This window comes from Camelus ferus, chromosome 4 (assembly GCF_009834535.1).
Source record: "Camelus ferus isolate YT-003-E chromosome 4, BCGSAC_Cfer_1.0, whole genome shotgun sequence".
Classification (NCBI taxonomy): domain Eukaryota; kingdom Metazoa; phylum Chordata; class Mammalia; order Artiodactyla; family Camelidae; genus Camelus; species Camelus ferus.
This window is the reverse complement of record NC_045699.1, coordinates 34,912,041-34,938,244: the sequence shown is the minus strand read 5'-3', so window position 1 is coordinate 34,938,244 and position 26,204 is coordinate 34,912,041. Positions and strand designations below refer to the sequence as shown.

General features: G+C 42.8%; 1 protein-coding gene across 2 annotated transcripts in view; it reads right to left on the bottom strand.

Annotated features, from left to right (window-relative positions):
- Positions 1 to 26,204, bottom strand: part of MAMDC2 (MAM domain containing 2) — a 139,832-nt gene that overhangs the window by 45,119 nt on the left and 68,509 nt on the right. For both annotated transcript variants that reach the window (XR_001364862.2, XM_006172770.3), the window contains exons 6-8: positions 14,225 to 14,481; positions 8,989 to 9,082; positions 3,070 to 3,213 (exon numbers count right to left, since the gene is read on the bottom strand). Coding sequence is in view for 1 of the 2 variants with exons in the window: in XM_006172770.3 (XP_006172832.1) it covers positions 3,070 to 3,213; positions 8,989 to 9,082; positions 14,225 to 14,481 (495 nt within the window). In the remaining variant the exon portion in view is untranslated. The remainder of the gene's footprint in view (positions 1 to 3,069; positions 3,214 to 8,988; positions 9,083 to 14,224; positions 14,482 to 26,204) is intronic.

The following is a 26,204-nucleotide window of genomic DNA, read 5'->3' as shown; positions in this document are numbered from 1 at the left end:
TAAATAATCCAGCCCAGGTTATCAAGTGGGAAAACTTGGCTAAAGCAGTGGAATTTGCCAACAGAGATTATTTCCATAGGCTTTAAGTGATAGAAAGCATTTTCTAATGTCTGTGCCTTAAGTGATAAAAAAAATCTATGTGACTCTTTTGCTAATAAACCTTTTCCAATTCTAAGTAAACTGTATAAACCAGTATACATTTCCAACTGCATATGCTCGGATTCCAGTTATCAATCAGGATTTAAGCTTTTCATGAAGCAAAAAGGGTGAAGTCATCTTGGGGCTCCCAGCTGCCTGGGTCAACCAGCCAACTTAGACTGAGTATCCAGTCTTCAGTGTTAGAGAACATAAAGACCAGGGCAGATTCTCCTTCTTACCTCTGCAATGACCAGTGGACAGGGAGAGATTACAGGGCCTGGCAGTCCTTGAGTGGGTGCAGCTTGGGGTGGTTTGTATGTCTGGGCAGAGCTTACTACTCTCTTGGTTATATGTTAAACCTGCCCCTAAAAAGCAGGTTTTTAATCAGATGGACCCTCCAAGGTGCTGAAGTTCAGAATTCTTCCCTGATTTCTTCTAAGCAATATAAAGAAAAAAATAAGATCACCAACACCACCTGCTCTACCACCCACAATGGTAGACTTAAAATAGGTCCATGGGTCCTATAAAGCTGGGGCAGAAAAGAACAAAAGATTACCTTACTTTTTTTCCTTTCTCTCTTCTGATCCTCCTCCACCAATTTTTTTGGGGTGTCTCAGTCTTTGCTATACAGTTTAGTTTTACCCCATTATCTAATCTGGCAAAAAGGTCTTTGGTTATTTTACATGAGTGGTGTTAATGGACTGAATGGTGTCCCCCCAAATTCATGTTGAAGCTCTAACCCCCAATGTGACTACATTTGAAGATGGGGCCTTTAATAAAGGAGGCAATTAAGGTTAAATGAGGTTGTCAGGGTGAGGCTTTAACTCCTGTGCCACTGGTGTCCTTAAAAGAAGAAAGAGACCACAGAGATCTCTCTCTCTCTCCACGTGCACACACACAGGAAAGGTCATGTGAGGACACACAAGAAGGCACCATCTACAAGGCAGGAAGAGAGATCTCACGAGAAACTCACCCTGATGGTGCCTTGAATGTGGACTTCCCAGCCTCCAGAACTGTGAGAAAATTAATTTCCGGTGTTTGTCACCCAGTCTGCGGTATTCTGTTATGGCAGCCCGAGCAGATGAACGCAGGTGGCCATACAACAGCCAGAACGATCTTTCTGAAACTTTAATTTAATCCCTCTCTTCTCTACTTAAAACCTTTCCATGGCTTCTCTTTTCCTTTACAGTAAAATCCCCATCACTTACTCTGGCCTGCCACGCCCACAAGCTAGCTCGCTTTCTGAGTTCATTTTACCCCACTCTCCTCCCCATGGTGCAAGCACACTTAACCTTCCAATTCCTGGGGGCGTCAAGCTCTCTCCAAACTCCAGGCCTTCACACACTTGCTGCTCCCTCTGCCTGGACCACTCCCACTCCCCCAGCTAAAACCCACTTCCCTGATTCCCCAGCCAACATAAGGTTCTTTCCTCTCTTCTCTCTCAGAGCTGACGCTTCATTTCTTTCACAGCCCACAGCACAGCTCGGACATATGACTTTATTGGTGTATATGTTTGTCCAGTGTTTCTGTTTCTCTTGCCTGTTGAAGTAACTGTCAGCCCACGAGAGTGGGATTCATACCTGATTTTTTCACTACTCTATCCCCCAGGGATTAGTCTGGCCAAAGTCAGAATAGGTTTCTGTCCTGTAATTCTACCAGTGAGGCAATCTCTAAGCAAAAAATTCACAATTACAAGTATAAAATGGCCAGGGCCCCTTTCAAGGCTTTTCCCAAGCAAGTGAGGGGCCCTGAAACAAGCTTCATTGGCTGGTAAGTCAACCCAGTGCCCAGTATATAAATAACTGTCAAATAAATGAATTAGACACTAACCCTTTGAGAACAAACACTTTCCATCAGCCTCTACTGCAGTGGGCCTCACACGGGCTGCCTTTAGAGTGACAGGTGATCCTTGTAAAAGGGGAGCTCAGACTGATTGCTAAGGGCTTCTTGTAGGTCTGCCCATCAAGTGCCCACTCAAGCATTTCCCAATAGCTGCAATGGCTCTGATGCTCCACTATATATTATTTATCGCAGTAAAACCCACATAACATTAAAGTTACCATTTTAACCATTTTAAAGCATATAATTCAATGGCATTTAGTACTTTCACAATGCTACCTACTTCCAGAATTTTTTATTTTTATTTTTTATTGAAGTATAGTCAATTTACAATGTTGTGTTAGACACTGGTATACAGCATAGCGATTCAGTTATACACACACACACACACATACATATATTCTTTTTCATTATAGGTTACTAAAAGATACTGAATATAGTTCCCTGTGACTCACAGACAGAAAACAAACTTATAGTTTTCAGGGGAGAAAAAGGGGGAAGGAATAAACTGGGAGTTTGGGATTTGCAGATACTAATTACTATATATTTCCAGAATATTTTCATCATCCCAAAAGGAAACTCTATACCCATTAAACAGTCACTGCCCAGTTCCCCCTCCCCAGCCCCTGGCAGCCACTAATCTGCTTTCTGTCTCCATGGATTTGCCTATGCTGAATGTTTCATATAATTGGAATCTAATAGCTTTTTAAAGGTATTTCTCCAACTAGAGTGAAGAGCAAGATAATTTCTGAAGTTTGACTATTTAATTAACTGGTAAATACTGCTATTAGCACAGTAGCTTGAATTCCAGTTTTGAAAATGGTCAAACACAAGATTACCATTATCTTTGCTTCTTCACAGCTGCCCCTGCCCCTACCTCCCTTTTGAAAGTCAGGGTCTCAGTGAGAATTTTTAAAATTAATTTATTTATTATAATGGAGGTACTGGGGATTGAACCCAGACCTCTGCATGCTAAGCATGCGTTCTACCACTGACTGTATCTACCCACCTCAGTGAGAGTGTTGAATGGAGCATGAATACTACCCGCCATCACCCCCAACCACGTCCCCACACAACAGACTCCTGATTTACCTAAGCCTGAAGTGTGGTCTCCTGCTCGATACATGTTTGGTTTTACTTTCACTCGGGTCCAGCCTGGACCTTCTTTGTCTTGGTAAAAGTTGCAGAGATCGTCCTCAAAATTGCAGCTGGCTTCTATAGCACTGAAAGGAAGCTCTGAGCAAAGGAGAACTAAAGTTAAAACAAGTCAAACCCAAGGATCTCAAAGGACGACGTCAACTGATTAACAAATATGTACACATTTGCACCAGGCGAGCTTGGTGAAGTAACACACAACAAAAATATTTTTACCCTAATGGCATGCTGATAGGTTAGCATCAAACCCACATTTCAGCATGACAGGAAAATTGTTCCTTTCCTCCCTAAAGGGATGGAAAGGAGGAGCTCTGTTCACATTCTCTATAAAAATAAAGTACCAGACTACAAAGGAAATTTCCTGTCCTGATGTAAAGACTGGGAGCATTTATTCACATACTTCCTCACAATTGAAAATTCATTCATATAAAATTAAAAAGAAAGAGGAAAAGTAAAGATTTTATAGACTTCTGAATTTCTCTTGAAGACAGATATTTGAGAAATAATATTTTCCAGAAATAATTTTCCTTTGTTGATCAATTTGTGTCAGAAGCACAGCCACTGTCTATTTTTAATTGACAATAGTAGTAGGAGCTGATCTGTTGGAAGAAAATCATTACTCAGTATAAATCACACCATTCAAACAGTCACACCAATTCTGTCATGCGAACTGCTATAATTTTGGCTCTTGCTGAGTTCTGCTGTCATTTACTCTGGTCTTTAAACATCACCTCATCCCAGATTGCCTGGAGGAAAGGGAACATAAAAAATTTCTGTTCTTTCAGTAATAACTTTGTCCTAACAACAAGTGATCGTAACTTGGCTGTGCAGATTTCTGTCTGAGTCCAGAGAGGGTGTTACTGCAGTGGTTTGGGACACATTCAGTCAGTGTAGCCAAGCCTGACACACACTGGTCTAACCTTTTAGGGCCAGTGAGAGAGGGCACTGTTTTGAATAAGCGGAAAATCATCTCTAGAGAAACACTTTAATTCTGGGTGTGGGGACCTGATGAAACAGAGAGCGGTTAAGGGACAAAGACTCACTATTCTCTCAATTTTTCAATTTCCAAAGCAAGAAAAGATTCCACTGGGCTGAGGAGCTGGCCCGGACAAAGAGGACAAAAGACACAAGACAATCAAATGCTACAAGGGATCCAAAATTCAATCTTGATCCTGGAAAACAAATAGCTATAGAGGACTTCATTGGGGCAACTGGTGAAATTAGTGTATGGACTATAGGTTAGTTGATAATATTGTATTGGTGTTAAATTTCCTGAAGTTTATAATTATCCTATACCATGTTAGAGAATGTGTTTAGTTTTAGAAAATATCCACTGAAGTATTCAGGGGTCAAGGGACATAATGTCTGCAACCTACTCTTAAATGGTTGATAAAAGCAAATGTGGCAAAATGGTAAAAATTTGTAAATCTGGGTGAAGAGTATACAGGAGTTCTTTATCATATGCTTGCAAATTTTGTCTGAGTTTAAAATGATAAAAAGTCAAATGTTTTTAAATGCTAAACTTAAAAAAGTAAGTGACTAACACCACATACAAGAAAAGAATAGGAAGAAAATATTCCTATCTCACGGGAACCTGATCGTATCTGAGACAATACGCCCTAGCAAGTGCATAAGGAGAGGCCCCCTCATAGGAGGAAAGGAGGAGAATTCTCAGTGCTCTAAGACTGTGGGTTAGCCCACACACTGCTCTGTTTGAGTCTGTCTGCATCAGGGTGTATCTTTAAGCCATTAAGATGAAGTCACAAAGATATTCATTTGATAATGAAGATGATGTCATACAAACAAGGATCCTTTGACATGCCCGCCATGGAGATTTGAGACCATGGGCAACCCTATGATGATCTCCAGTCTTAGTCACCCCTTCTGCCACCTAATGAAAAAGCAATTGGAAATTCAGAATCTACAGATGGCCATCTAGCTCAGAAAATGGCGTGAGACTCCCAAAAGCCATGTATAAAGAGAACGGAAGGTCAGTAAAATTCCTCAGTGTATCCCAAGGACTACACATCTGGGTGTCCACAAGAGGACCATAAGCCATTTATTAGGTGTGTTGGAAGGGGTGAGGGGTGGTGTTAAAACTTGAAAGGAAGCAAAGATCAGTTCTCTCCATGGTGACAAACTGAGTCACACAGAGAAGATTTCTCTGAGGATGTGATTATGTTCTTTTGCTAAACACTTAGTCCTAGCAACGGATTTGTCTGAGATCCTGAGAAGGTCTGATAAAAAGAAAACCTCAAGAGCATAACTCAGTGCCTAAATCCTTGCCCCCAGAATGCTTCTTCTAGCATGTGACCATATCTAATTCCTGAAGATGGTGCCAGAGGGCCTCTGTGTGACCCAAAATGAGTTCCCCAAAGATCTGTGTGCATGGAAAGCCTTTGCTTCAGGCTTGTTTCAGAAGCATGAGTCAGGTGGTGGTCACAATTGAACTTGGGGAGGCACAGTGACATATCTGAAGCACAGGGAGGAATCAGAGGCAATTAGAAGCCCATGAGTATCAGTTGAACAACCCTGCCTCCCCAAAAAAGAAAGTCCCTTTGAGCTACATATCAAAAAGCATCACAATGTGAGATTTAGTTAATTACTTGATTTCTGACATTTAAAATTTTCAGAATTGAGAAGATTTGAAGATAATCGAATCAGATTGGGGGGTGTTACAGCTTGAGAAGAATGGCTGTGAGGATTTCTCATCTTTTCCTCTGCTCCGTGGAGTTCATGGAGATGAACTCAGTATCAGTCCCAGAGCTCTAAGAGGCTTATCAGCCCCTGTATTGCTAGCCACTTTGGGCATTGTGTGCTCTTTAGGTGGCTAAACTTGCACACTGGTTTTATTTTAGCACAAGACAGCCCAAAAGCAGGCTGGGACAGCTCAAAGCTGGCAAGGGAAGAGAAAGAGAGTGAGTGGACCTGGCACCAGACGGAGGAATCATGATGGAGCAGGGCTAGGCCACCGACCAGGCTAGTGAGACGCTTGGGGGCCTCAGAGCTAAGGAAGCCTGTGGCACCTTCAGCTATAACCTAGGCAACAGTTGGAGCCAGGTGTCCAATTAGACAAGAAGTCTGTGCAGTGTGTTGTTGTGACCCTCCCCAATATGGGGGTTTAGGTCCAGGTGAACACCCTTTGAGAGGTGTATCCATGAGCTTCAGGATCCTCCCAGGCCCTGGCCCGGGTGTGGGATGAACCCAAGCCCAGAGAGGAAGTTAGGTCTGCACATGGCAGACAGTGGGGTTCTCAGTTTGGGGGCTGGGCATTCAGGCAGGATTCCTAGAAGTGGGTGGGATCACCTATTAGGTATTTAAGGACTTACAGACTAAAAGGAGAGCTTATTCCTACGATCCAGACTCTAGGCCAAATGTGGTGGGGAGGGAAAGTTTATGGGTGGAAAAGGCTTGGAAAGGGAAGAGCTATAACTCAAGCTGGAGGGTGGGGTGAGGTCTCACTGACCTCTGGAGGCATCCTAGGGGAATACTTGGGGAGTGACATGCCACTGGTGCTTAAGACCTGTGACTCTGTGATGGGCCTCAGGTCTGGGAAACTGGATTAATGCTAAGAGCAACCAGATGGTGGGAAGAAGATGCTTCATGTGTTGAAATAATTCCTGTCTCAGCCCATTAGGGAGATGAGGGAAGAAAACTCTAGGCCCAGTTGGGAAAAGCGGAGACAAGTCTGGAGCTAATCAAGATAAGGAAAAGAATGTTGGCACCTGTTATAAAACAGAAGGGCATAAACTGTGAAATGTAAGAGGAAGCATGAAAACTAGAGGGCTTAGCTTCTAAGGCTCAGAATGGCCCACAGCTGCTTAATGAATGGTGCAAAATTGGCTCTAGCTTACACATTCATTCAGGCAGTGTCATTTGCTGGTTCTCTTTAGCTTCAGTCTGATCCCCTGATCTTTAAAGAATGGATGGGAGTATTTTGAAAATTAAGTAAATAATATTAGGTCTCATGCCCAAGCATTTTCTGTGTGTCATACTCTGCTAAGGCTGTCCAGACATTAACTCATCAATCTTCCCGACAAACTATGACATAGATTCTTCCATCCTTGTCTCATAAATGTAGAAACAGAGTCTCAGAGAGGTTAATTAACATGCTAAAGGTCACGCAGCTTGTAAATGACAGAGTAGGGATGGGAGTCCAAAGTCCTGGTTCTCAAACATAATGCTTTGATCATGCAGTTAAGCCATTTTAAAGCAAAGTTGTTTTGTTGGGAAGTTCTGGAGACCGATATGGAGCCTTGTTTAACTTAATTATATAAAAATGTGAAGCCTTGGTGGTCCCTACAGAGGAAGGGTCTTTGTGTGGCCTAGATTTTACAGACTGAGGGATCACCAGTACTCTTAACAAATGGTCCTTATTTTGCTGGCATCTTTCTTTTCACCAGTCAGTAGGAAAGAGCTCATATCTATTCTATATCTTTTTTTTTTTTAAGGGATAACATTTCTAAACATTACTTCTAAGGTGGCTTAGTAGATTCTATCACCTTCCAGCTGCCTCTTCACCCCATCCCCTACCCAGTACAGATGCTGAATAAACACCTCTTCTCCCACATGTATAACCTGGAAATATAAAAACAGTTCAACATAAATGCCTAGTGACTGAAAAGAGAAACTTTCTAAAAATAATGATAAAGAGATCGTGAAACTGCTACTAACATCACTGAAATATCAGCTGATAGAATGCAGGAGCAATCAGGTTTAGAGAAGTACAACAGTTTTGGTTTCTGTGTTCTGTCAAATTTAGAGACACTTTTATTCTTTGATTACAGCTTGTATTAAATCATTTTAATGACAATATATAAATATGTAAATCTAGTCTGGTTCTCTCTCACTAATTTTTTTCAAATTAGAATTAGTAAAAATAATATTTGGTATCAGCTAATTAGTATGTTTCTCTATAATTTGGAGTAACAGTTTAACTTGAGTAGAAAATTCTCTTTCTCAATTTCCTTTCTTATAGAATGTATTTAAAACTATATTAAATTAGAAACTAACTCGATCTTAAGTGAAAGTTAGACTACAAGGGCCAAGTTCAAAAATTTACTTCCCACGCTCCAAAACCCAGAATGAAGTCGCCTTAATAAGACAGATGACCACAGTGTCTTCCTAGGGCCTCTCCAGGAAACAAATCCACAAAAGGCAAGGTCAATTGCATTCATCTGGGTTATCATTAATATAGTGTCACCCTTCTTATTCTAAAATATTTGTTTTCTAATTCACTTTGAATCGATCTGCTTGCCTATTTTCCCAGAAAGTAAAAATTTCCTCTCTTTTCCAAACACTAAGTTTATGGAAATTATAAAATTGGCCATGATACAATAACACAAGTGTTCACTTAGAAAGAGAAATTCAACTGAATACATACTATGAGGCCAAAAACCATCATACAGATGTATACCAAGCACTAGCATCTTTAAACATGAGGACATTTAAAGATCTTGGATTCATAAAGTTAGAATTTTTATAATTCTACTCAGTAGATTTTGAGAGTTTTTTTTCCCCACCTACCCATCCACCTGTCTATGGACCCAAGATGCCCTTTAAAAAGAAAGATTGAGTGGGAGGGAGTTAGCATTATTTAATTTTCATTTTTTAGTAAGTCAGGAAGATGAAAGCTCTTTGTCACATGATGACTGACCTGCGTTGTCAGAAAAGTTACACTCACTGTGTGAGGGGATAAAAGAATAATATACCAGAAAAATGACTATTCGGTTAAACACCTTTTTTAGGACAACAGGAAAGGTGAGGAAGTTAGAAAGAATTAAAGCAAGTTGTGACCGCAGGCATCTATTGAGAAAGGAAAATTCCACATGTGAGAAAGAAGACGAGAGTGCATACCTGTCTGGTTTTGGCAGTGAACAGGAGAGAAAGAAATATCATCCAAGGCAACATACCCGCCTTTGGGACCATTGAAGGCAACTTCAAAAATAACCTGCAGAGGAAAGCGACAAACCGTTACTTATGTATATATTTTCTGTTAGGCTTCAGTGCTTGTAACTATGATTTTAAATGATGTGTCAATCAAGCCTGGTGATGCCAAGTTACAGGTACTTAACGAATCATGTTCCTAAATATAGGCACTCTGGCAGCTCCTTCCTCAACCCACAGTTTCTTTTGGGGAGAGTGAATTCTAAGCCCTAAGTTGCATTTTATGGGTGGATATTTCCCCCTCCCTTGAGTATCCAAGTACCTCCATCACTTTCTGCTAGAACTACAGAATTGACAATTTGCATTACGAGCTTTAGTTAAAGAAGCAACAGGCTGCTTGCAGAAAGCAGGCTAGCTTCACCCTCTGCCCTTTACAGAGAACTAAGCCCCTCCCAGGTCCTTTCCCTTTTTCATACATAAGGTTCTATGTCCATCTGGACAAAGATGCAGCAATCAGAGATGATCACTGGACGGCTAAGGCAAAATCAGGCCCAGAAATCCTATGTGTGGATGTTAGGATTTCAGCATGTCCAGGCACGTTCAAATGGTTAGAGAGAACCCAGGGTCAGCCCCTTTAGTTGTACTCTGTTCTCTGCCACCAGCTTTAACTACGAGTTCCATCAACGACCTTCTATTTGTGACCATGGGGATCAGGTGGGGTGAATACAGCATTCATCTGTGCTGGGAAAACCACTCAAGTGTGCAGTCTACTCTGCTGAACTGATGACATGAGAGCATATAGTGTTGAGCAGGAGGTGGAAACTCAAATGTCTGCTGGGGCCAGGCAGGTAATTTAAATGTTTGATAAAGGTTTGGTCTGATGCAGCAGGAAAGGGGGCTGACTGTGTGAGATGGGGAGCAAGGCTCATCTAAAGGGGCGGCTGCTACCAAGCTTCGTCAATGGCTGACGTGTGGGAACTCAGGCCTTTCATGCCTGGATCTACCAAATTGTCAAGAGGACCTGGATCTCTGGATTTTCATTTGACGTCTTTGGATTTTTCAATGTTACCATTAATTCAAAAACTAAAACAAACATGCAAAAAACAAACAAAGAAACAAATACCACTACAGCAACCAGGCAGATCACTGCAGGCTGGATTTGACCCAGAGGCCTTCAGTTTTCAACCTCTTCCAAAGAGAATGGTGTCTTAGAGGCAGACAGATAAGAATTCAAACCCCATTTCCATCACTTAATAGGTAGATGACCTGGGGTACATTGCTAACTCTCCCAGGGCCTTGCTTTTCTTATTTCTAAGATAGGTATAATAACACCTACCTTGTAGGACTTGAGGTGATGAAATGAGATCATGTATACAAAATCCTAGCATGGAGTCAGGTGCACAACGTGCTCTGAACTGAATCCATGCCTTTTCCTCCAGGGTGACCCTGTCGTGAACCCACATTCAGGTCTGAGCCTAGTTAGCCACTAATTTAACTCCAGCAGGTCTCTTCTCCCCTCTAGGTCTCAGTTTCTTAATTTTTGAAAAAAGAGTTTGGACAAGATGGTCCCTTTCAGCTTAACAATGGTCCTTAGACACATGGCCTCTGCAAACTCTAAGAGGGGTCCTGGAAGCTTGTCACTGGCAACAGAGAAGGCTGAGAACAAAGGGAACAGACATGGACGAATGAGAAGATGCAGATTAAGTCTGCAAACCAAACACATGTCCATGACATTTCGTTTTCAAGGTGCTCACTGATAAAGCCAAAGATGGAAGTGATCTAACTCAGCCTGCAGAATATTTCAGATCATAATTTGCAAATCACAGCCCCCGGGCTAATGTGTTCTCTCTCATTCAGAAAGAGGGTCTCAAATGTTTGTTTTCCTTTCAAAAATTGATTTGAGAACCTGAGGACATTAAATTAACTGATTTCCACAAGGTAAGTCTCTTTTCCTGGCAATTACCAAGAGCAATTAATCCCGGGGTAATGTGTCCTGACTGCTACAGCAGAATCACGCATGTGTGACTCAAAGGGATGTATTCTGAAGTTTAGTGGTAAACTTAAGCAGTAAACAGAAAGTGTGATTTTTCCATCATTAATTAAAAAGAAAATTCAGCAAAGTCTCACTCATATAAATGTTGCCCCAGGAGTTTATGGTTAGATGAAAGGAATTTGCAGAGACAACGGCCTTCACTGTCCATGTGACTCATTTGCCTTTAATAGAAGGAAAGCTTTCTGAAGCAGTATGTACATTTCTTTTCCTCCTTATAACCGAGCTCACAGACTTTCCACTGGGCTGCAGGAGCAAATCAAGGCCTGGTCAGACTTTGGGATAGGTAACAGCACATATACTGCAAAAGGCCCTTTTCTGGGGCTGTACTGGGATGGCCAGGGGGCGGGGGGCTGGACAGAGTGGGATGGGAAGTGGCAGGCACACCGGCAATAAAACAGTTGGAAACTGAAATTCAACCCCTACACTCACTGAAGCTCCACATTAGGTGAGTGGATGGAACCACTGAAAAGCATCCAGAGGATAATCTGCTTCTTTTGCACTCTAAACAGACTTGGAAAGATATTGCAAAAAGCGCTAAGTGAAAGTAGGGAATGTTAACCTGTGGAACTAAGACTCTCCTTAAGAGTAAGGCTGGGACCTGGGACCCTTTGCTGCAGTGCTTGCTCCTAGACAAACATCTCCTCCAGCAACAGAATACAAAGAAACTGTAAGAGACTAAAAATAACTGCCTGCATAGGCAGTTGGGGCAAATTATGAACAACAAGATGCAAAAAGACCAAAAACCCAACCGCCACTTCTGAGGTTTCGGGAACAAAAAGCAGGGGACTGCACATGATCCCTGCCCACAGCACCAAGGGGGTGGGCAGACCACCTAAGCTGACCCATGGATCGACCCCTACCCTCACCCCATTTAAGGGATCAGCTCACCCCTACTTGGAGCAAGTAAGGGAACCTGTTATTTGTTTTTGCTCCCTGGTGCTGCAGCATGAGTACCAATAAAGCCTCGCCTGAATTTCTCCTCTAGCCTCTTATCAATTTCTATTGATTAAGGAATCCAAGAACCCTGGTCGTAACACTTGGAGCTCCAGCTCTGTAACCACAATGCTGCATCCATTGATTCTAAAGGTCCTAGGGGTCCCCAGACAAAGCGGGGTCTCCTCCCTCAGCTTTATGTCAGATTTAGTTCAAGAACTTTGCCTAGCACCTTGGCACTCACCAGCTGTGTGACCTAGAACAAAACACCCACATTCTTACACTCTCCACTTCCTCCGTTTTCATCTGTAATATGGGGATAAGTTTATCTACTTTGTTGGATTGTAGTCAGTGTAGCAGGGAAGAACAAATCTGACTCCATATTAGATCTGTTCCTTTAGCTCTAACCCTGTGCTCTGTTTCCTGTGCTTAGTCATGCTGGTTCTGCACCTTTTGTAAAAGAAGGTTGCCTATAGCCTGAAATATATAGGAGCGCCCATTCTCAAGGCTCTGACCTTTGAGGGTATAACACTTTTCTCATTCACATAGAGATTAAAAGTTGCAGAATAGAACATAACATTTGTCTTGTTGGAGATTTACAGGGATATCATGACCTTACCTATGGGACAGCTGCAGGAACAAAGGATTCTGACACTAGGAAATTTGCCACAACCAAACATACCCCCTCCTCTTTTTAATATAAAAGGAGCCTAAATTCTAACTTGGGGAAGATGGTTCTCCAGGACATTAGTCTGCCAACTCCTCGGTCTGCTGACTTTCTGAATAAAGTTGTATTTCCTTGCCTCAACCCCTTATCCCCTGATTTACTGGCCTGTCGTGCAGCAAGCAGAACGAGTTTGGACTTGGTAATATCAGTACTGGAATACATATACCAATATGTATTAATACGTGTGCTTAGAAAAAAGGTCTGCAAGAATAAACGCCAAAATGTTAGTAGTTCTTATCTTTGCAGGGCTGGCCTAGGGTGTTTTAGTTTGTTTTGCTTCTTGAATTTTCTAATTCTTCTGCAATGGACCTTTATCACTCTTGTAACCATAACAAGCTTTAAACTATAAAAAGCTAAAAAACTTCATAGACGCCAAGGCTTGTTTCAAATTAGGGCCATAATCATACGTTTATTTCTGACTTTTATGACATTATTTATACTGTAAAGGAGAAAAGAAGAAAATGAGTCTTCCTCCCCATGGCCTCCCAAATTAGGAGTATTCCCTCAGGTAAGGGAAACCTCCACAGCTGCTGCCAGGGATGGAAGTTCAAGGGTGAGTCTCATCGACGAAGGTGCTGCAGTGATCGCCTCTTTTGAACTCACCCCAACCACAACGTAAGGTTCAGAGAGAGTGTGCCCAAGAAATCTAGTTGGTTGACTGGCTTTTCCATATTTGTCCTTATTAAAAAAAATTCTTGTAAAAAATGAAGTGATAAAAGAGGAAGGGAAAAGGGAGTACTGAACGAGGAAGGGAGAAAAGTGGAGGAGGCCAAGGAGGACAAAAAGAAGATAAAGATTGAGACACAGCAGAAAAGAAAGAATGAGTGTGAGATTAGTGTCTCCTGAACTCCATGCCTGGGTGTGGGTGGCATCTCTGCAGAGCGGTCAGACCGGACGCACCTAGTAGAACCCCTGTGTTATAGCAGACAGACAGCTAGACGTGAGCAGAGAAAGGGGGACACAGGCCAAAAGGCAGGAAACCATGTCTTGTGGACAGTGGTGTTCCTTGGCAGACAGAGGAACACAGGAACCTCAGGACTGGTAAGAAATCACATATTTTGGGGTGATAAGTGTCCTGGAGGCAGGCAAAGACAGGAGGGAAAAGTCAGGAATCTCCAGTGTCCAAATGTAACTTTTGGTCATTGTGCCTTCATTTACAATGAAATTAGCCTTGCAGGTTAGAAGTACCTGTCATGCACTGACGCCATGACACTTCCGATCCAGACTAAATAAGGACAAAAATCCCTCCTCCCTTCTGGAAGATGGAGTTGGGATGAAAATCAGGGAATATGACCCCAAACCCTTCCCTCCCCAATGAATGTTCTGCCCACTCATTTTTATACCCTATGTAACCAGCTTGCCAAAAAAACTCAGCACAGCTACTCACCTGAGCCTTCCCGCTCTCCCCTTGAGAGCGTACTGTCTATCTCTTAATAAACCCTCACTTTACTTTCTCGACCACTTTCTGCAACTGGCAGCGCTGGCACACCTACCTCCATGGGGTACGGAGCACTGAACTCCACTTCAGCGAGGTTCCAGGCAGCACTCCCCGGACTGCCCATTTTCCAGATCTCCTCATACACGCCAGCCACATCCCGAGTATACACGGAGAAGATGTGGTCGTTCCCCTGCTGGCGCTGGTAGTAAAATGATAGGCAGCCAGACATGGGGGCCGTGGTCATCGGGGAGATGAGCTGGGCTACCTCCTGGAAGTGCTTGACGTAGACCGAGTCCACATACATGTAGTGGCCTGAAAATCACACAGAAAACACAGCTGAAGCCAGGCGGGGGATTCCAATGAAAGGAGGCAATTCTGGGATTTACTTCAAAATAATCCAGTGGGAATAGAAGAGAGGAAACAAATGGGTTATAGATGAAAGAATTTGGCCATGGGATGATGAATGTTGCAGCTGGGAGATAAATGCTGGCGTTCACTGTGCTCTGCTTAGTATATGATAAGCACCATTCTTTTTCTCTCCCCTACTTTTTTTTTTATTGAAAAGAAAATATTTTTATTATTTTTTAACAATTTTTTATTGATTTATAATCATTTTACAATGTTGTGTTCTCTCCCCTACTTTTGATTGAAGTAAAACATACACAAAGAAAGGTAGATGTATCATCTGTAACAGAGTGTTTGAATTTTTACAAGCTGAACACAGCTGTGAAAAAAAGCAGAACATTACCCCAGAAGGCACCCTCCAACAAACCTTCTTTGAGTTACAAGGTTTCTAAGAGCATACCAAGCATACCATCTGTTCTGAAAATTGCACAGAGGAACCCTCCTGCATGTCTTGCCAATATACACAAAATTGTGCTGCGTGTTCTTCGAGTAAAACAAAGATTTTGAATTTAAACAAGAGGACAATTTGTACTTCTTTAATAGAACATGTAGGCCAGTCAACACGGTACACAAGCTTAGGATTTGGAAGGTTGAACTTGGGGTATCACTCTTGGCAAGGCCTTCGTGGCCTCCAGACCCAGAGGCTGACCTCCATTAGAGGCAATTTGGTGGAATAGAGAAACCATGAGATGGAATGGGGAGAGCTTGGACTCGGCATTAAAAGAACTGAGTTTGAATCCTGCTCTATATCTTACTAGCTCTCTGATTTTGAGCAAGTTACTGAATATTTCTGGGTTTCCATTTCCTCATTTCTAGAGGAATGAGAATCAAATATTTCTCTCACAGGGTTGATCTGAGTATTCAATGAGAATACGTATATGAAGTGATTAGTGTGTGCCTAGCACACTCTGAATACCTTCAACAATACCTAACAAGTAATGACATTAATGTTTTTAGTGTCATGCTTTCCCCAGCATATTGTACTGTTATTGTTAGCAGTTTTGTCTAAATTTATTTGAGCTGCAGTGACAAGGAGTACTATGTAAAGCAGCTTTGATAGAACAGCCTTTCTATTTACAAGCTCAGAACAAATACAGCTGAATATCTTATTACATTGTGCCTGGTTTATAACAATTCCTTTTATCCTCAGCAAAATAGCAGTAAGGATATTAGAAAAATATATGCATTCACACACTGGACCCTTACATTGCACCTAGCACACTGCCTGGTATGTGGCAGGTCCTCAACAAATGTTTATTCAAAGCACAATTATGGTCTCAGGAAAATCCTCACTGCAACATGGCAGAGAGGAAAGATGGATAACTCAACGCTCATTTTCTCCTGGTAGCAAATGATTCAACACCCTGAAAAATCTCCCTTGCTTAAATAGATTTTGTCTGATCATCTTGTCAAGCCACGCAACTGTGAATAAATAGAGATCACAAACTCAGATGATAGGAGGAGCCAGCCAGATCAAGTATGTGATTGAAGTGGAGTGGGTCAGGGAGAAAATAGAGTGGTAAACTAGCTGCCAAGGTTGGAAATCATACTTCACCAGCAACAAGAAGCAGAAATTAAGTTTCTGCAGAAAAATCAGGAAATCTGACAGTGGGGGGCCCATATCCTTGGGCTGCAGCAACCAGCTGGTGGCAAGGAGAGCTGGCCTCTTGCATGCACCTGTGCTCATTCCTGGGAGCCCATCCCTCTACTTCCGACTGATGCCCTGACATCCAGCCAGGGTCTGCAGAGTTTTCCCAATGAAGCTCAAAATCCAGATTTTTATGGCAAATCTATCCATTTTTAAATGATACCCCCTCTATTAGTTTGCTAAGGTTACCATAACAGAGTACCACAAACTGGGTGGTTTAAACTAAAGAAATTTATTGTTTCCCAGTTCGAGAGGCTACAAGTCCAAGGTCAAGGTATGGAAAAAAAGAGTCCCCTCTGAAGGCTGTGAGGGAGACTGTTCTAAGCCTCTCTCCTAGCTTCTCTGGCATTGGCAATCCTTGGCATTCCTTGACTGACTGATCTCTGCCTTCGTGTTCATGTGGTATTCTCCCTCTGCATGTCTCTCTGTGTCCAAATTTCCCCCTTTTATAAAGACACCAGTCACATTGTATTTGGGGCCCACCCTACTTTAGTATGACCTCATCTTAACCAATTACATCCGCAATGACTCTTATTTCCAAGTAAGGTCACATTCTGAAGTTCTGAGGGTTAGGACTTCAACATATGAATTTTGAGGAAATACAATTTAACCCGTAACACCAGCCACCGTAATTTTTTAAACTTTGTGTGTGCCAAATAAACATTTCTGCAAGGCCAGAAACAGCTGATGGGCTCCCACTTGGCCACCTCTGGGGAGGGATTTTAAAGGAAGAATCCAAATGTCAGACTAAACAAATCAGTAAGGAAGCAAGGCCACGACTCCCCCGCCTAAGCTCCAGTGCCCCCCACAGCCCTGCTGGTGGCCAGACAGCCCCGACTGGAACACTTTACTGGAGCAGAACTCCTGTAACCAGCTACCCCTGTAACACGCCACTGTTCACGAGAACTTATGTGAGTAACAAAGGCAGAGAGGAGGCCTTTATGCCCTTTGTAATTTGTCTCACCAATGAAGCAGAGTCTCTTTAAAGATATGCAGTGGGGGAACTGGTTGGAGGCGCTATCATACACTGTTTCCTTGATACCTCACTGTAGGGACCATGCAGGTGGGCTCCTGACGTCTCCTGCTAATGAACTTGCCGCAGGGACCACAGCTGATTTCAGCCTCCATCTGCTTCACCTTGGGATCCACAATAGCATGTGTGCCATGCCACACCAGGCTGTCCTCAGCCAGTGACCAAGCAGAGCAGGGGGTCCCAGAGTTAAGCCTATCTACCTGACATGGGGCTTTTCAGCAACTCCCCATCAGCCTGGTCCCTCTCTGTCACTGGTGTCAGCCTTCCCTCCCGTGCTGCAGGCTCTCCCACCCAGGTGCATTAGGACTTCTGTGGGGATGCTAGGCACTTTCGCTGCTATGGGTCTCTTTCTCCATAAAATATATTAAGAGTTGTATTTTATAACTGCATTCATATAAGCATGAACATAACCTTGGCTGGACTTACATTTGTTATGATTACATTCACTTTCTTCCTTCTGATTTTAAAATAAATAAAATTAAGATATTCTCATGGGCCCCTAAAAATGTCAGGGCTCCCAGGCACTGGGACTTCTATGCCTAATGGCTACACCATCCTGGGCCCAGGCTCCTCCAGCTCTCTCCCCTTTATCTTTCACAGACAGTTCCCCCAATCCCAGCTGAGTGTCTGCTTCCTGCAGGACCCGAACTGACATAGCCATGAAGCGGGAAATCAGTCTACCCAGGGTGAGGGGCACCTCCAAAGACTCCAGGAGACTCTCAGTGAATCTAGGAGACCTCACAAATCCACCTGAAATTATTCATTCTATTTCTGGAGTGCCCGTAACCGTGTTTAGAACAATGTCCCACACCCTGTCCCATGATAAATTTGTCTTTCTTACAGTTGACAGAGATCTGATAGCATTCTTTAAAGGCTACTTACTCACCTCCTGTGTGGACAATATTTTCATCCCTGAATTTGCGGTTAAGTGCCTCATTAACAACCCATGCACAAGACACTAAGCCAAGTGAGCCACAATCACATTTCTGATACAAAACAACAGCAAACACAATGTGACCTGCCCAAAGTGAGTCAGAGAGGCAGCTGGGAGTCGGACCAGGACTGCTGACAGCAAGTCTCACGTAGAACCACTAGACGAGACCACATTCCGTTGCCCCCCCCCTTCCTCTCCATCATTCATTTGTTGCCAAAGTCGGGTATTATTTACTGACAATATGAGTAAGACTGTTTTTCACTGGGAAACAAAAGGTAGCTCATCATAAGTTTATCATCTCAGTTGAAGGGGCTGAGATGATTCAGAAATCACCAGGTGTCTGCCCCGGGAGGCTGAGTGTGTGTCATCGGGTATGATCTGCTCTGAGGAAGAGGAGCCAGTGGTTTCAGGGAGGGGTTGAACAGACACCATTTTGTGTAACTTTCCATGGGGAATGAAGAAGGTCACCTGGAGTCCTTGGGAAACTATGTTCAGTGTCTGGTATTATGAGAATTTTTCTGCCCAGCTCAATAAAGTCAACCCTCCTAACTGGTCTAAGGTTCTAGAGCTGCCAGGATCTCTAAAAGAAGCAATTTTTGTCAGATCCTTTAAGTTTGAGTAGATGAAACTAGGTACAGATAGATCTTAGGTGAAAAGGATCCTGTACTCAACCAAATCGTTGGGGATCTGGTTGGAAGATCAAAACTCTGGGGGATGCCAGCCAAAGCTCAGCCCTGTTCCCCACCGACCCCCAATGGACCTCCACCCCCAGCATAATGCCTGCAGTGACACCACGAGTACACCAGCTTCTGAAGAGGACTTTCCTCCTTTCTTGCTGCAGACTTCTGTGTTAGCTCAACTTTCCATATGGAACCAGTGGCCCTCGGTAGTTAGCCATTTCTCGTCAAATTAGGAAAAGAACTTTGAGGGCAGCTCCTGAACTTTTGTTTTCAAACAGTCTGGCTAACCGGCATTCCACAAAGATTGCCCTTGGCTTGGCAGCGATGCCAAAGGCATCCTCTGACTCAGCTGTGATTCGGCCCCGCTGGCCACGTTTGTGCTCCCGTTGCGATGTCCGCATCTGTGTCATGGTTGTCTGGACAAGCTGTCTCCTGGGTAAGGGGGCAAATCTGGTTTGAGGAAACATGCCAGCTGGTCTGTGGCCACCATGAGGAGACAACGCCTGGAGGCAGCAAGTTATCGTGCCTGCTCTCCCAGTCTACAGATCCGGCAGTTATCCTTACGAACACTGAGTTCCAAGGGTTTGGTAAGTTTTACTGTATACAGTCTGACTATACAGGACATGAAGTGAGGCTTCTCCTAGTTTCTGCTAAGACCTCAGTGCCAAGAACAATGGGCGCCAAGTACCTCTATTTTCTAAAGACTGGTGCTAGACCATCTGTGTTGAATGCACTGCTTTGTGGCAGACTTGGCGTCTAAGCCAGCTCTACGAGATTTAGATCACTTCACACCTCCAGCCTGTATATATGAGGCCAAGGAGGGACCAGAGAGATTGGAGACAGAGTTTCTTCCTAGAGAGTTGTCACGGAGCTGCGCTGTCATGTGTTTCCTTTTGACCTCCCAAGGGAACAAGAGGGGACCACTTCCCCTTTCCTACCCTGATCCAAGGGAAAGGGCTTAGGGGAACCACTTGCAGAGAGGGCAGGGGATGGAAACTACCCTCTAACCTCATCCCCACCCACACTTGCAGAAGTTTCTGTGTCCTGCGATTGCATTGGGCCTTGAGAGGAGGGTGGCAGGGTTATTGGGAGAACTTAGTCAGTGATGACCGGAATCTGTCGGGTACAGAGGCTGCGTACAGCACGAGGCTGTAGGGACTCGTGGAGGCAGAAGGGAGAGAAAGGGTTTTGCTGCCAGTGAGCTGTACTTCCAGAGACTGATGGGACAAAGACCTGAGTTTTCCCCAAGCCTAAGTGGGCAAGTCAGGAGGTAGCTGGGCTAGAGGACCGTAGGCATGGTGGTACCCCAACAGAAAGGGGCAGTGGGGTGTGCCTCCTAACAGGCCCTTGGGGGGATTCTTAGATAGCCAGTCAGGGCACACCCCTGTCACTAGTCAGGAGAGGAATGACCAGCATTTGGCCACCTACAGTGTGAAGAGCATCGACTCCAGATTAAACAGCACTGGTCACATCCAGCCTGTTGTCCTCTTCCCTTCCATTTCTGTTCCCCCCATCCTCCCTCCCCAACCCTAGAGGAGCTAGACACAGCACAGTGAGGGAGGAAGAGGAAGAAAAAGCAAAGGGAAGAAGTATGAAGAAACAAAGCCCAGTCCCTTCTCTCTCCTGCTGCTCTGTGCTCTGGTCTGGGGGAGGATTTGAACTGGCTGAGAAATTGGAGTTTTGCCTTGACGAACTTAATCCTCAAAAACGAGGCTGCTTGTTAATACCTGAAAGTGCCTGGAAAGCCAGGGTAAAGTCATCCAAGGACAGAGAGAGGAGACCCAGCAGAGAGTGCACAAAGGCAAAAGTAAGAAAATTAATAAAGTTACTTCTCTACTGAGTGCTTCTGCAATGAACCAAATGGATCAATGCTGAGAACGAATGAATGGGTGCGGTTAAGATGATGCTTGAACTCAATCTGAACCAAAATGAGAAAAGTGTCATGAGTTACAGAAAGATGCTCCATCCATCTCATAGTCTTTGATGTAATAAAACAACTCTGACCTTATTTTACATTTTGAAACCTTGTTCAGCTCCTACAGTGGCACCATATGTAGATCTGATTTTTAAAATCTCACCAAGGAAACAGATTTCCCTCATTATCTTTCTAGCAATATCTTCCTTTTGCTAAGGCAGGTAAGAAGCAGAAATAATCTGAGCTGTCAGTAGGTTATCCCCTGAAAGATTTTGTTTCATTTGATAAAATATTAACAAAGGGAAAAAGTCCATATGTGATGCATCAGAATTGAGTAGGATGGATAGAGATTGTCGTTCTAAGTGAAGTAAGCCAGAAAGAGGAAGAAAAATACCATATGATATCACTCATATGTGGAATCTAAAAAAAGAATAAAGACACTAATGAACTCATCTACAAAACAGAAACAGACTCACAGACATAGTAAACAGTCTTATGGTTACCAGTGGGAAAAGGGGTGAGAAGGGATAAACTGGGAGTTCAAGATTTGCAAATATTAACTACTATGCATAAAAAAGATAAATAAGTTTCTACTGTATACCACAGGGAACTATATTCAATATCTTGTAGTAACCTATAATGAAAAAGAATATGAAAAGGAATGTATGTATGTATATGTATGACTGAAATATTATGCTGTACACCAGAAGTTGACACAGCATTGTAAATGGACTATACCTCAATTAAGAAAAAAAAAAAAGAACAGAATTGAGTAGGAAAAAGGAAGACAATATCCCATCCCTTCCGGTATTCCAAAGATGCCCCGCCATAATCTTACTACATTATTTTAGTCATTTCCACCATTAGATAAGAATTTGGAGACAAAGGGCTCATCTGAAAAATCTGACTCACTGTTTGGGGCAGTTAAAACCACCCAGCCAAACGAAGGAAAACATATATTCACATCATATTTTTCAGATATTACATTCGCTATTTCCCTTTTCTACACCGCAGAGGCCAGAGGCCCCAGGGAAGACTTTCTCCAACCCTCTCGGCAGCTCTGAAGTTTCTGAGCAGGCACACAGCATCCCTTGGCCCTGCTCTTTGCTTCTCCAGTTTTCACCCAAAAGCAAAGGCATCAGCTGCTTCAAGGATACAAACGGACAGGGGATGTGTTTACATAGAGCAAAATCTGCTTCTGTGGGCAGACATCTGAACCACTGAATCTTTACTTTGCCACCCAAATTAATGGAGCTTAGGGAAAATCAATACACCCATAGAAGGCAAGTGTAATAAGGAAGGTAACCTCTCTCTTGTTTAGAGCATGAGGATTTCCCCCTGAAGAGTGATCCTGGTCAAATCTTTGAGTCATATGAGCAGAGAGCTTTTCAAATAAAACATTTTAGAGTATTTAGAAGTCATCTTTTTTTAGCCCTATCCTCTGAAGGGGGAAGTCTTACATAACTTACATAGGAGTCTGGGCATGAGGAGTATGAGTGAGTGTGTGTGTGTGTGTGTGTGTGCGTGTGTGTGTGTGTGTGTGTGTGTGTTGGCTAAGGACTGCACAAATAATCACTCCATAAGTTGAAGAGAGGTTGAAGTGAAATAGAGAAGGGTTGGGAGAAGGCAGTGGAATGTGGGCATCCAGGCTTCCTGCAGGTCATAAGCAGAAACATAACCTAGGATTTAGGGCATCCTCTGCCACCAGCATACACCCCAGCATTCTCAAAGACTCCCCAAAGGTCAAACAACCCGTCCACTCTCATGCCTGCCACCTCTGCATATGCTGCACTTATTTTCTCCTTATCCGTCTTGCCAAATTCCTGCTCTGATATTACTTCCTGCAGAAAGCATTCCCTGAACTCCCAACACCTAGGCAGTCTTTCACTTTTCTGTGGTCTGTATCACTTATTTCATTCCTCTATTAATCACACATCACTGTGCATGTTTACATAGCATTTCAGTATTTGAATATTTTGAGAAATACCATTGTATACATTAACACAGAACTATATTAAAGGCACTGAGAAGTCCTGAAATAAAGGAATCTGTTTAGCTTTCTTTTGTTCAGGGCTTCCCCAATTTATTTGATCAGAAGAAGGGCTATATTTGTATGAAGATTATTATACTCAAGTACTGGTATTCCTGGGAACAGCACTTTGGAAGAGTTCGTTCCTATGATCTCTTTGAGGTTGGTGACTGTTTTTGTACCACCAGGATATGCAAGAATACCTGACGTATAAAGAGTGCTTAGTATGTGTTTGTTGAATGAATGAATGAGTGATCCATGAAGGAGCCTCATTCAGCTGTTCAGACTCTGACCAGGGTGACTACAGAATCTGGTGGATTGCTGGAAGGGAGGTAAAATTCTCCCTAGATTCCCTCCCTTCAGGCACAGGGGCACCCACTTCTTTAGGCCTTGGTATTGACATCAGGGAACTAAGCAGTGCAGGTAGGCAAAGCTGCCTGCCTTTGGGGGCGGGTTTTAGAATAGCCAAGGAAAAAGAGGAAAGATAGGAAAAATTGAGAGAAGATGGGGTGGGGAGAGGGAGTGGAGAGGAGAGAGGCGAGTGCCTATGGCAGGGGTGACGCACCGGCTACCACCAAGTCACAGTGTTCCTCGGGATGGTCACATCATCATACTTATCTCTGGGTGCGGATGTTAGAAAATCTCCTGGTCAAGATATTAGAAAAGCCAGGTCCTCTTTTTCTCATTCCTCAGTCCCTTTACTCCTCCTTTTTCTTTTTCTAATTCCAAATGCAGTATGTTTATATATTCTCAGGAGGGATCCAAAGCGTTTTTGAAATAGATCTCACTGGGTGGTAAATTTGGAGATTTTGATGTATAAATTTGATGTATAGCATTAGGTAAAGAGAGAAGAATAAAATATTAGAACTCAAAGGCATCTTAGGGAATACGGAATTCAAATTCTTCATTTGGAAACAGGCCAATAAAGAGCCTGAGAAGTTAAGGGATTACCCAAAGCCTTGCAGGGCATTTGGTCCTATTCAAAATGTCCATGGAGATATTAGGTCCACACCAAAGGTCCTTGATATTTGGTTCTGTCCAAAACCATCTGGCATGGACCAAATATGCTTATGGATGTTTCGGAGAGGACTAAATTTCAAAGATCTTAAGGCATGGATCAAATGTCTAGACAAGACCAAATGTCTGCTAATCACCCACAGTAATACAGTGCTCTGATGAGTGGGTCTGGAGCACAAGCCTTCTGACTCCTAGCCTGATTCTCCTTCTCTGTCCCTTGTTGATGCAAATATGGTCAGAATGTTCTGTGGTCACAAATGAGATTGAGGAAGAACTAGGGGTGATATGTTCTTTAAAGGATGGATTACACTCATGCAACATAGTCAAATGGATGATTTGACACTAGTCCGCAGGTGTGTTCTCTCTCAAGACATATGTGTTCTCCCAGACAGCTAGTCCTCACCATCACTGAGAATGAAAAGTGATGCATTGAACAAACAGTCATTAGATTATGACATTGCTTACCCAGAGGATCTGACTTTGGAACTAATTTTTAAGTGATTTGGGAAAAGTTCTCTGACACTTCCCCATACTTAAGCTTGTACCTCTGTGATAAGGACACAAAGGGTTATTGCAATTTTAATGATTAGTCTTTCAAGATTTTCTCTCCTCTTTGCACTAGGATTTTAAGATATGATAGAAAACAGTCTCAAAATCAGCCTATTTCCATAAATTAAGAAAATGTCATCTGGCATTTCATTTTGAAACCCCCAACACATTGTTAGTTGTTTTATTCATTTAAACAAAGGTTTGAAGAGGGAGTAACATTATACTGTTTTGACTTAACCCAATTGTCAATTAAAATACCTATACAGATACATGGGTTAATCTGTCATGGCAGGTTATCATCCACTCAACACATTAACACTCATTTTAAGTGTGGGTCCCACAGTGGCCCCAAGTGGAGGGTTGTGTGTCTTTAGGATCAAAATATGGATATATATGTAGAAACTCAAATCTTTTGTCATTCTCCAAAAGCGCTAAACCTTACTTTGAAAAGAAGGAAAACTTTTTTTTGTCTTTCTTCCAATCTCAATTCCATATGTAAGTGACTACAGATGCACCTGGGGCATTTTTTGTTCTCTTGTTCTACGTTTCAATCCTCCATCCACTGAGATATTCCCCATCTGGTTAATCAAGCTAAAACATTGCTGCGATTGCATCTCTCTTCTCAAAGACCTCCAATGGCCTCCCATGGTCAGTAGAATAAAGTTAAGATCTCTTTCCTGGCATTCAAGGCCTTTTAGAATTTTCCCTTCTCACTGCTTTCTCAGTCGCATCTCTCCCTCAGCTACCCCTCGCAATTATCACCATGTTTTGTTGCTCCTGCCGTCTCTTACCTCTGTCTGTCAAAATCATGCCCAACCTCCAAATATACTTGATTTCTCTCATCATGTTTTCAGAGGATCCAAGCAGGATCCCTCTTGTCTGAATATCCAGCACATTTTTTTTTCTTTTTTCTTATTTTTGGGTAGGGAGCACTTTTAAAACACTCAGCACATACTACTTTGTCTCACATCCCTTTGTGGTAGACATCTTTTTCTCTTTCTCGAATGTATGTTCCTTGAAACTGGGCAGGAGCTATTGTCATTTTAATTGCCATTTTTCCAGTCATACCTAATACAGGGTCAAATGAACAAAAATGCTAGATCCAAAGTTGGCTTTGTCTTAAACAGGTAAGTCATGAGAGAATCCAACCTTTCTTCTATACAGTTACTTATAAACATTTTGCTCTATGAAACCTGAATATGTTGAAAAAGAAAAGGAACATACAAAACAAAAGTTTGCAAAGCAGAAGTTAGATAACTGGGTCTGACCTAAAGATGTGTTTTCTTGGTCTATTCACCAACTTAAAAAATTGGGGGAAATTTCACATAAAACCTCTGCCTTCCTGATTATTCTCAGAAAATCGAAAGATCTGGCCCCCTGGACTTACAATCTCACATGGCAGCAATTAACTGAAGCTGAGTATTCTTTGTACACGGTCTGGGCTCTCTAGTTTGCCACAGTCCTCACCCAGCTGACATGTCACTCTCTTTATACCATCTGCTTGACTCCTTTAGGAAACTGAATGTGAGACCCTGGATATAAAGGAGACAGGACAGGACCAAAGAGAACAATCAGGACAGGATAAAGACTGCCCAGAGCCAAGATAAGCTGCAGGATGGACACTTAAAAAAAAGTTGGAGACATGGTTAAAAAATATTCATATGAAGAGAAACTACAGTGAATGAGGAATGAAGTAAAGAACATAAAAAGTTGTCATGTTTTCAGGCAACTGAGGGGACACACCATCAGCAGCAGCAATTTATTGGGACTGAGCAGATCACCTCAATATCCACACATGGCAAAGGACTGAAAGGGGAAAAGCTAC